The sequence below is a fragment of the Chanodichthys erythropterus genome, chromosome 3, assembly GCF_024489055.1.
Source record: "Chanodichthys erythropterus isolate Z2021 chromosome 3, ASM2448905v1, whole genome shotgun sequence".
Lineage (NCBI taxonomy): Eukaryota > Metazoa > Chordata > Actinopteri > Cypriniformes > Xenocyprididae > Chanodichthys > Chanodichthys erythropterus.
The window spans coordinates 51,077,313-51,089,642 of NC_090223.1; the positions used below are offsets into that span (position 1 = coordinate 51,077,313).

The 12,330-nt window shown below is 38.7% G+C and overlaps 1 protein-coding gene across 1 annotated transcript; it reads left to right on the forward strand.

The window, feature by feature from the left end:
* Positions 1-3,257: 3,257 nt before the first annotated feature.
* wu:fb97g03 (uncharacterized) lies at positions 3,258-7,259 on the forward strand. Its single transcript, XM_067377121.1, has 4 exons — positions 3,258-3,320; positions 3,466-3,513; positions 6,268-6,630; positions 6,720-7,259. Exons 1-4 carry the CDS (start codon positions 3,302-3,304, stop codon positions 7,175-7,177), a joined length of 888 nt encoding a protein of 295 aa, XP_067233222.1. The 5' UTR covers positions 3,258-3,301; the 3' UTR covers positions 7,178-7,259.
* The last annotated feature ends 5,071 nt before the right edge of the window (positions 7,260-12,330 follow it).

Sequence of the window (12,330 nt, forward strand, 5' to 3'; positions counted from 1 at the left end):
CTGGATTTCGTCCTCCACATATAAACTTAAAGCCTCATCGTCAGTCCATCGGTCAAATTTTTAAACTCCATTATTGATTCAAATAGCAAAGTCTTACTGTACGCACTGCTATAAAAGACAGAAAAAATGGTTGAAATAAAACTGCGTGGAGTCAACCAATCAAAATGCTGCATGAACTCAACCAATCAGCATGTTCAGCGCCCAAGTCCCACCCCCGAAAGTTCCTGATTCTTGGGGAAAGTCTCTGCGATGGAAGCACGGCTCTAGTTTTCCCAGGGGGTCTCCCATCCAGGTCTGACCAGGCTCAACCCTGCTTAGCTTCAGGGGGTGACCAGGCTTGGGCTACAGGGTGATATCTGCTAAAAAAACAACACTGCTCATAAACTCACTGAATAACACAAAATAAGACTCTAGGTAAAGAGGTCAGAAAGGGGTGAACCAGGGCCTTACCGGTTATTGCTTTACAACCCCAGTCACCAACTTTAATCCCACTAGTGATGGCTCTGGGTTCAACACAGCACATATAACAAACCCAAATGTAAACTATATAGACTAGACTAGTGAAAAAAAATGAACAAATTGAAAGCGCATATATAGTCTCATCACTATCTCACTCGCATACAGAGATTTATCTAAAATGTCATTGTATGGTCTAGCTTTGTTTTCGCTGGAGTTACTGGAAAAGCCAAAACTAAATCAGAAGGGGGTGGACAAATAGCAGGTAAAGCGGAAGGCTTGTTGTTAACTGAACCATTCTGGATTAAGAGTGTCTGGTAATATAAACATAACATTTTAAAATAAAAATGTATAACCAACAACATGTTTTTATTGAAAAAATGTTATTTACAATAGCCTACGTGATTCATAATGTGAGTGTAAACAGAGTAGAGACAAAGGAACATTAGCAGAGCAGAAGTCAGGGCTGGCAAAAGCCCCGGGCCAATTATCTCCAAGGGCCCCCCTCCCCCATATACACCCCATTTTATTCCCATTCTTTCCCTTAGCAGCGCATTCACAGTAATAAAAAGAGAAAGTTATGACGACTTGAATATTCAAAGCTTTCTCATTCTGAGGCATCAAATCCTGTTTCATAACGAAATTAACATATTTTTAAACTTTCTAACATAAAAGCTGGAGAAATGGTGGAGAAAAAAAAATTACATGGGAGGAAAAGTCAATGCTTTTGCATTCTCTTGCAAAATGTTTTGCATTCCCCTGAGAAACATTTTGTGTTCACTCGCAAAGAACACAAACATTTTGCAAGAGAACGCAAAGTTTCTCAGGGGAATGCAAAACATTTGCGAAAGAATGCAAAAGCATTGCCAAATATTTTTTATTCTTCACCATGTCCCTTTAGGGGCTCCATAGTAATAAGAAACATTTGTAAACCTGTTTACAGAGAACCTGCAGATTTTCGCCAAAATATATGCTTATTTCAAGTGAAGATCTTAAATGATCTTGTGAAGAAATTAACTCAAACGTATTTTAATTTCCCTACTGTATAGTGTAAAGTCAAATAATATATTCTTATGAAATATTACTTTTTTAAATTTACATTTGTTTTACAGTACGTTTGTTTTATTACTGTCTTGAGGATACTAATATAAACTATTATTATTCTAATTGTTTGGATTCCTGAAACCAGTGTGAACGTAATGTAGACTTTGGGTGTGTTCACACTTGTAGTTCGGTTCGTTTGGTTCTTTTGGTCTGGACCAAAAAAAAAAACAACAAAAGCAAACATTTAGTCCTGTTCCGATTAGCAATTTTATCACCTAACCAAAAGATACCAAACCTAAAGGCACATAGACACATTCACAACTTGATTGGTCGGATTTTATTTGCCTGGCAAGGCCAGACTGATATATCTTCTACAAGATACATCAGTCTGGTCAGTCCGCCCTCCGTCGCGATTCGAGTCAACTCCAAACTGTACCATGCAATCAGATTCGTTTATTTCAGTGACGCAAACAGCGTCACTCTAGTGCGCGAAAGTTCCTTCAATATCAACAAAGACTGCGCACGGGAGACCCAAGGGTTTGTTCTATTCAGCCGTGAATTCAGTTTTAAATGACCAAAAACACATTATTTACTTTTTTCTGTTGACTCTCTTGTCGCTTTGCTAACATCATATCCGCCCTTCTCTGATTGGTTTACTCCGCTTCCTGTTTGCTCGGATTTGCTCCGCCCTAGAAATCGAATTGATTCAATGGCCGACCAGACTCATCCGCTGGTACAGTGGTGAGGCTGGATTTTCCAGGCAAGGATTTTATGACATATTGCCAATTTTTGATACAGAACTTACCGAACATCCAAAACAATGCTGTTTGCTGAGGTAAATGCACTTGTTGTGTGTGCGTAGTCTGCATATGATAGTATTTTGGCCAGCTGGGAACTCGTGAAGAACTTATAAAATGTGTAAAGGAGTCAAAACAGCAGCGGGAATCCCTCTGTCAATCACACAAACAATCTGCTGCGTGGAGACGCACGTCTGATGCCTGTCATGGGTAAACTCGTGACCTTTTAAGGGTCTCGTCTTCCTGTTATTGGTTTGTTTACATGTCTTTGGTCCGTGTTGGTCCTGCTTGTTTGGTGCGTACCAGGGTTCGGATGCCAGCCTTCACTTATGTTCAAATAAACCGCACTAACAGAGCAATCGCACCAGGATTTGTTTTAATCAAACCAAACATGACAAATGTGAACACACCCTGAGAAAAATAGGTTTGAATCCACTTTAAAGTCCAGGTACGAGTCAATGCAAAGACTTTTTACTGTTCCATAGACAGTGGACACGGGTTGATACTCTTAAGTTTGAACTCTCAAAGTGCTCTAGTTTGCATTTAACTTTCAAATGTACACATTTTTCTTGCCCCCAGACCTCACAGAAAGACCAGGTCAACCTTTCATTACACTGGGGCAAAATAAGAGGTTTGGGGGCTTTGGGCCCAACAGTAACAGGAGTACCAGGGATCCATCATACTTAAAAGATTTTGTGCTATAGGGCCCATATTCAAGCAAACATTTATTTTCATTGTTGATGGGTTTTCTGTACCAAAGATTGCCAAATTAAATAATTCTATGAAGCAGTTTTAACCTGGGAGTGTAGGTCTTTTGGTACGACGCCCCCTCTGTGCGGTTTGTCGGAACACCCCCCACTTCTCCCAACGCGTGCCCCTGGAAACGCCCAAATTGTTGGCGGATGGTTTAAACATTTGTTGCGCAAGCAGCACAACTCAACGCATTGTTACCTCGCCTGAACACCATTGCCTACTACTGCGACCTGTAAATTACCAACATTAAAATGGCGGCCAACCCTAACGGTATGCAGCATTTGTTTAAACATACGTTAATTAATTTATGCCAAAGGTGTACGATTGACGCGAAATCCCCAGGAACAAATATGGTAAATGTGTTCAGAGCTGTTTTAATACACAATATGCTAAACAAGATGTTTTCATTACTCAGCTGGTGAAGCTCATCTTCTAACAAACGGAGAAGACAGTACGACTAGTGGTAAGTTGGATCTGCTTTTCACTTAACAGTGTTAAAACATCTACTGTTCCCGTGTGTCCCACAAAACTACATTGTGAGAGATGTGGGAAACGCGTGCAGGCTTGGGATGTTTTGTTGTTGTTAATAAACAAGCGTTTGGTCAAGAAAAAATGTTTCACTAGCTATCCAAACGAGGCAAAGAAGATGAAAGACAACTTTAAAAGCAAAAAACAAGGCAAGAAATTGAAAATATGTTTATATGAAGCAATTACACCACGCGCACATCAAACAAATAGGCTAAAGACTATGAAACTATTATTATTATTATTTTTTTTTTTTTTTGCGTTACACCAATTTCATATAGTACCAATAGTTAGCCTACATTATTTCTTCCGACGGATAAAAATAAAGTATGACGAAAAATTCACAGCTAATGCAGCCTAGACGGAGAGAGTCTAAATTTGCAGCGCAACACACTTGGATTTTTGTAGTAGGCTAAGCGTTTTGAAAATTTACACAAGGTCTACTGTGAAAATGAGTGCCAAAGCGCTGTATTTTAATGTTTCTAAAACATGGATGTGCAATATCCACACGGTGGTGCTCTCTAACACACACACACACACACGCGCGCGCGCGCGCACACACAGAGAGCTCTTTAGGACATCAAACAGGACTCCAGAGACGTCAAGCTGTGTTGTGAAACGAGATGGGGGGTGTCTGGAGGAGAATCACTGGCTCTGATTATGATCCTTCATCCCTGGCTGTTTTACACCTAATACCTGCTAGAATTTGCTTCACCTTGTGGGGGTAACTTTTAAATCAGAGATTTGAGAGGAGGGAAAGTAAAGTGTCTGTGCTCAAATAGGTTGATTGGGACACTTTTTGCCCTTTTATGGCCTGTGACAATTAAAATTAAATGCATCAAAGACATATTCTTTATACGAATGTAGAAATACACGACATGTTGTTTTAACAAAGGGATTGTGATTCTAGTCTAATTAATTGAAAGGGAAAAAAAACACATGTAATGGTAAAGACCTCATTTATAACAATAGTAATTGAAACATATTACATGATGTATACTTACCAATGAGTGCTATAGTGCTTCGTAAAACTTCACAACATTTGCGTATGATTTGTTTAAACCACTGATCAGGTGGCAGGTGCGCACATCAAACCGTCAAAGTCACGTGATTACTGCTTCGTTAGGTCATCAATGTTTTGACATTTGAATTGTTCGCCGCTAGAGGAGGGCGATGATAACACGGTGATCATATTGCCTATTCAACATATATATAATAAATAAATATAAATATGTGTGTGTGTGTGTATATATATATATATATGTTATATAATTTGTAATGTTATAGGTTGTTATAACTGACTGAATATTTTGTAAATGAAAGTCTGGAAGCTTAACATAGATTACTGAATTTTTTTTAAATAATGAAATTGTGTGTGGTCCTTTACGTTTTTGTTTTGTTTTTAATTGAAAGATTAATTACTTAAGTATACCAATTTCTGACACCAAAAATGCAAGCTCTGAAAATATAATGCATTAAAATGCAAGCACTGTTTAATGTAATAAAGTGCAATTGAGCATGCTTTTGTTTCAAAGACATTTATTAATTTACTTCCAAATCTTTTCAGTTTGATTCTAGTATTTCACATAATGATCTTGATTTAAAGGGTTAGTTCACCCAAAAATGAAATTTCAGTCATTTATTACTCACCCTCAGGTCGTTTCACACCTGTAAGTCCTTCGTTCATCTTCAGAAGACAAATTAAGATATTTTTGATGAAATCCGATGGCTCAGTGAGGCCTGCATTGACAGCAAGATAATTTATACTTTCAAATGCCCAGAAAGCTACTAAAGACATATTTAAAACAGTGTCATGTGACTACAGTAGTTCAACCTTAATGTTATGAAGTGACGATAATACTTTTTGTGTGCCAAAATAACGACTTTATTCAACAATATCCAGTGATGAGCGATTTCAAAACAATGCTTTATGAAGATCTACTGAATCTTTTGTGTTGAATCAGTGATTCAGATCGCATATCAAACTGCTGAAATCACGTGACTTTCGCGCTCTGAACCACTGATTTGAAACAAAAGATTTGTCAGAACGTGGGCCCCGCTTCTTGCGACATGTTCCTTGAACTGCTCAAAAAGTTGATCCACCAGCTTTGTATTGTGACCGTGTCGGTGGTAAATGAACAATATGTACTCTACAATATGTACCTGCATCCAGATAGCCCTGTTTGTTTCTGTGATGCCATTTTGACACCATTTTGCATCACCTGGTGGACTTTTGACTGATCAAGGCCTTTTATGAACTTGCATTTTTGTATTCCCGCTTATGGACAGTCGAATCGACAGAGGGGTGGCGCCCAGTAACTCCAGTGTTACCATCTCCTGAACAGTGTTACAGCTCTGACAGAACTTTATGATTGGCCCGAAGCAGCCTTCTTCTTATGTCCGTGCATTCGGACCTCATATGTGCTCAATATTCATTCTTTGTTCACACACAGCATCATACCGGTAATTTACTGGAAATAATGTTACAGCTTCTCACGCAGGGAAATTGCCAGAACCAACTTATTACCGGTATTTTTGAAAATGTTCCTTTCACACATGATCTCTTACGGTAATTTACCAATAAAGACTGTATGTATAAAAAGGGCTATTGGGGGAATTGTGTTCTTTGTTTTCCTTTAAGCCCTTTTAATAGGCAACACAATATGCTAAACAAGGGTTTTTCTGTTTTCAGTTGATGAGGCTGGGTGTCTAACACGCTCGTCGTCTAACACAACTCAAGGTAAGCTTGTTATGCCTCCTGGTGTCCCCGGGTTGTGTGGAACTGAAAAAGCAGCAGCCCCGAATAACCTCATAGCAGAGGTATCGGTACCTTTGAGTGGAGATAACAGCCGGTCCAAACCCTGTGACGGAGGTTCAGCAGTGACTCCACAGGAATCACCACAGACGACAACATCCCGAAGTCTTGGTCCTGAGTCCAACGGAAGCAAAACATCCACCTCGACATCTTGGGAAAAGCGCAAGAGGGAATCCGACAACACCTCTGATATTCCCGTGAAACGTCGTTTGAGACTATCGGAGGACACAGAGGAAGAAAGTATGTATAAATAATGAGAATACATTGTTTACCATTGTGAATAATGAGAAACCTTGTGTACCATTGTGATATCTTTTATTGTATCACAGGTGTACAAGACTATGATGCGAGATGCGCCGAGCTTTGGATCGATGGTGAAATGGCCGCTTGCGAAGCTTATGAATTATCTCAAGCCAGCAGCAACGGCAGACGCCAACACTTCCGCAGAGACCCAAGACAAGTAAACAATGATGTTCGACGCAATAATTCTTTGGCTCAGCCTGTCACCCAGAAGACGAACGACACACATCCTGGAATAATCACCTGTTTTACAGAGTTGATCAAGCTTTATCGTCACTCTGAGGTGTTGCGGAGAGCGGATTTCACATCGATGATCAATTTACTTCGTGAAGTGCAAAGGGATTTTGCAGGGTTGTCAAATGAAATCCATAATATTCGGGTGGATCAAAGAAAAATGTTAGATGCATTCTCTCTTCTGTCTGAAAGAATGAATGTCATTCAAATGTATGTGTTAGACACACACAAAACAATTATTGGCAAAAGATGATGTGCCTGTTTATACTGATTTGTTGTGTTCGAGCCACTGTTGTTTCTGGTCTCCAGTTTTATATTACAAGTGTTTTTTATGGGACCCACACTTGTTCAGTGGATCAGTTGCGTGTGTTACATGTGTAGTTTTTAAATAAATCACTTCAAAATGGCTGCTAAAAGATGTCGCACTGATTTACAAGACAGCTAGACAGATACTGAGCAGGTTACTGATAAGATTTTCCAAGCGATGCGGAACTGTTTCCGTCATATGCCTTATCCCTGACATGGTGACTCCCCTGATTGCTTCTGACTGGGGAGGCTGCTACCAGATTGATCCTTTTGGATAATATTCACCGCTTCATACTTTAATAAATTTGGTTTATAATCAGGGGTGTATTCCAAAAAGCAAGGATTTACATCACAGACACCCTGAATTCTCGGTTAATTAACCCAAACCTTGCTTACTCGGGGTAAAGTCTGTTAAAAACAAAGCCTGGAGTAAGTTCAGTCAACCCAGACAGAGTACACAAAAGCTGGAGCAGCTGACTTGCTGCCTCACCTCCCTAGAAGACTGATTGAACTAAAAAACAAAAACTATTTGTGCTGTTTACATTTTTAAATTTAGCCATTTTACTTCCACTTTTGCTTTGAGATGCATCATATATGTGGATTTTAATATGAATACTTTACATAGCAGGGTGTCAAACTCCATGGCCTGCAGAGTTTATCTCCAACCTTAATTAAATGCACCTGATCCAGATAATCAAGTCTTTCAGGCTTATATGAAAACTACGGTTGCTTCTCAAACAGATGGCTGCATCCCAGTAGGCGGCATATCTCAGCGCCACGTAATTTGAAGGATGCTTGTGCTGCGTTTAACTCAACTTTTAAACCTACACTTGTGAACATCCCTAAACACTTCCCCTTAGGTGAGTCCCCACCACCTTTTTGAAGTGTGTTCAACTTCGTCAAGTGAGGGAAGTGTATTTGGACAGACCATCGACCCCTTGATTTTGACAGAGGGAGTAAATCTACTCATATGATCACTTCAGGCAGATCCATAAACCACAAGTGTGATGTCAAAACAGCAACTCGCAGTGCTCAAGTGATCAAGGGTTTAGGCAGTTCCATTTAAACACATTGCAAGGGTTCTGCCAATTGTGGGCACTCGTGCAACATAAGCAATGACGTACATCCGAGTGAACGAGACAGAAGGAAGTTAGTGAAGGTAGGGCAAAAACTTTAGACATTCTACGAAGTATAAGTAACTTTGCAACTACATGTAAACTTATTCTACTAACTCGAACCCTGACAGTCTACTAATACTCTAGTGAGAGTTAGTTGACATGTAATAGTGATTCCAAAACTTGGGAAAATGAGATCAAGTTGATGAGAAATTATGTATTCATTACAATTAAATTTAGCCTCACACGCAAACTTTAATCGATAATGAAAATACCTAATAAAACCAAAAGGTAAAATAACAACCATAAAGAAGCAGTCAATAGTTAATAATAAAATTTAGAGTATTGTAAAATCCAGAGTATTGTATCTAATAGATGAAGAGCAATAATTAAGACATTTGCAGATAAGAGACAAGAAGTAGAAGCAAAAGAGGGAAAAAGCTGAATTATCAACAACTCAGTCCATATTATAGGCTACCATAAGCATACATGGAAATTCTCAACCCACACAAATGGATGTTTTTATATTAAAAGAAAAGGTTAAATGGTTTTACCCATTTGTCATAGACTGGCCCAGTGTCAAAAATAGATATAAGAGTTGTTTTGACCCCCTTTGGGGAATTTTGCAAATCTTACACTATTAAATGTCAGCAAACATTCTGAAAACAAAACAAAAAAAACATCACTTCTACAGTACTTGGCAGACGTCCAATGTCTAACCACAAACATGTCAGCGTGACCTGTCACACTGGAACACTTAAAGAACAATTGAACATAACAATCATACTCTTAAATATAAAATAAGAATAACCATAAGGGTACAATCACAAGTGAATACTTGAAAATATGATGTAAATTAATATGTAAAGTAGAAGTACATAAATATAGGAAATCAAAAGTGAAACTGATAAACCATAAGCCATAAATGATTAAAATAAATATTAATAAAAATGCATGAATATGAATATTGACCATTTCGGATCCACCAAATAGCAAAGTTATTTATAGTATATGAATGTATAAGGTCTAAAGTGGACTATTAAAATAAAGTGTCACTGCGAAATGAACTTAAATGCAGCCTTCATTTCACATCCTTCATTTTGAAGGATTCATCAAGTGTTTCCTTCACGTCTTTCAATCCTCTAATCACACTCCCAATTCACAAAAAAGAACTGACGAAAAATGAGTCGGCACTGAGCTTGTCTGAGTTCATTATGAAACGTAAGACAAAAATGTTTTCGGAGATGAAGGCATACATGTAATATCTTGTTTTGGTGTAAATGAATCACTTGAAGGCACAGTATGTAAGTTTTGTCACTAGAGGGCGCTTATTCAAAACAATAACAAAAGCGTAGCTTGACGCAGTGAATGAGCGTGGAACCATGGGAGTTGTCATCTTCACCTTCACACCTTCAGTTTTTAAGACTGTAAGGACCGCTTCGGTGTTCTTTGATCGCTTCATTAATGTAATGGGGATATTCCGAGTTTGTAAAAACGTTTTGTTTTTTATGCTAGTGAAATAATCAATGTTAAGTCTTCTTTTACTAATCCGTAACAGATTCATTACGGTTCTTGGCTCGTTTTGTCCGTAGCCAGAATATGAGCTTTTTCCCCACCAAAATTTGTCAACTTAATCATCATCATTACAATTTTAAGAGCAATAATCAACCATAATGATTTTGTCATGACATTGCAGCTTCACCCCTAGGCTAATAACTTCATGTTTATAGGCTTTTTACCTCATGCAATGTTGAGCAGCATTAAACAATAGGGAAAACAAATACCACTCTGTAGAATTGTGATTGATTAAAGTAACTGGTTAAATTTAGGTATTTGAACAACAGATTTAAGTAGATTTTAATAAGGTAATTATAAAAACTTGCCCCTACAAAGGTAAAAAAAAATGAAGGACATTGTGTAATGCGCACCCTGCCGCAGAGCACCAAATGTTTCAAATGCCTGTCACTTATTATTACCATACTTTAGAATTATGTAAGGAATAATTACCACCTCAGGTGTGTATTATTTTCTAAGAATTCAATGGCCCGGAGTCAATTATTCTGCCACGCTTACCACACCTCAAGACACTGTTCAGATATTTCAATCAGCAGTGTCACTTCAATACATTGTTAACAATTTTGTCTTAAAAACAATCACTATACAAAATCAGGCATACATACCAATAACAACAACATTAATAATAACAACAATTACATAGAATCTTTCAATTGAATATTCGACAGAAATTCTAAAATTACTCCAGGAGAAACCTTTTTAAAAATGTCCATTAATGTGTTCTCTGTATGAAACCGTGGTTTAATATTATTTAAAAAAGGACATTCTATTAAAATATGTTTTACACTCGTGAAATTCTTACACAAATCACAGACTGGTTTTTCGTCCCCCTTCAATAAATATGAACAACCTGGTCATGTGTCAAACTGGTATACAACCTGACATTTGACATTTATGCATTTTTATCCAAAGCGACTTACATTGCATTATTTTATACATTTGTATCTGAGTATGTGCAATCCCTGGTATCGAACCGATGACCTTGGCATTGCTAGTGCCATTCTCTAACCACTGAGCTACAGGAAAGCAACCTAGTCATAATCTGTTTTCAAAATAATAACTAATAACTCCTTGATTTAAAACTGGATTCACCTCATATAATTTATTGTAAATGTACAGGTTCAATATGGGTTTAACGTCAAATGCTGGTATTTTACATTCTGTCATTTCCAAATGAAGTGCTTCCTTTGTTGCTTTATCTGCTTAGTTCATTACCAGTCAATCCCAAATGGCCTGGTATATCCAACAAAAAACATCATCTTGTTTCTTTAAAGCAGGGGTGTCCAGGCTCAGTCCTGGAGGGCTGCAGAGGTCCTGCAGAGTTTCGCTCCAACCAGCTCCAAAACACCTGCCTGTAAGTTTCTAGTATGCCTATAGACCTTGATTAGCAGGTTCAGGTGTTTATAATTAGGGTTGGAGCTAAACTCTGCAGGAATGTGGCCCTCCAGGAACGAGTTTGGACACCCCTGCTAAAGAGTCCACTTTTCCTATTGTGCTGATAATTATAGGATGTTCAGTTTTCAAAGAATCAAGTGCATGTAGGCAGGATTTAGAATCTGTGCAAATTAAAAAAAATACATTGTTGTTCCTTCTCTATTCGCAGCTGCTGATACAACGACATTCTGGCGTTTTGTTGTGCGAATTTAACTGCTACTTCTTGACGTTCTGTGTTCACACCAAACGCGAATAGAGCGTCTGGCGCGAAGACGCGTTTACGCGCGTCTGGAGGTCTCGCGGCGCGAATGAGGCGTTTAGCGCGGCGCGGAAGACGCGAATTCGCCTCATTCGCGCGTCTAGTTCGCGCGAATGACGCGAATTGAACGTTTCGCGCGAATGGTGCTTTTTGTGCATTTACGCGTTTGACGCGAATTCGCATCTGACGCCCAAGTTGAAAAATTTGAACTTTGGCGTAAATTCGCGCCGCGTTAACCAATCAGGAGCCTGCTTGCTGCTGTGCCGGCAAGCCCGCCCGGAGTCACTCATTCAAAATGGAGGAAGGACTGATATTATCAGTGAGCAGTCACCCAGAGATTTATGACACAAGTTCATACTTCAGACAGGAATAAAAAGACTAGACGCGGTAGACCGGAAGTAAACTGTCAACTGCCGTAGCTAAAGAACGCAAAAATCGCTAAGCAACAACAAAGAGGACGGCATAAAGGATAATTTAATCATTTGACATAGTAAAATAGAAATTATATTAAATAAAAGCAAGAGAATGGTTGCTTTTTGGCATTAATAGGGACTTTAAGCAGCAGCCGCTGATACACGGCATTCTGGCGTTTTGTTGCGAATGTTGGCGTTCTACTGTAACCGTCTGCTACGAGAGAATAGCTGATTTGCCGTAGCCGATAATACGTGACAGATTAGATAAGCACATGTTATTAAGGAAGGCTTTAGTGAAAGTTTA

What these genes read in the sequence shown, in the direction of transcription:
- wu:fb97g03 (XM_067377121.1), top strand. An exon ending in AGAAGACAGTACGACTAGTG is followed by an intron (nt 3,514 to 6,267) that starts GTAAGTTGGATC and finishes TTCTGTTTTCAG; the next exon opens with TTGATGAGGCTGGGTGTCTA. An exon ending in GGAGGACACAGAGGAAGAAA is followed by an intron (nt 6,631 to 6,719) that starts GTATGTATAAAT and finishes ATTGTATCACAG; the next exon opens with GTGTACAAGACTATGATGCG.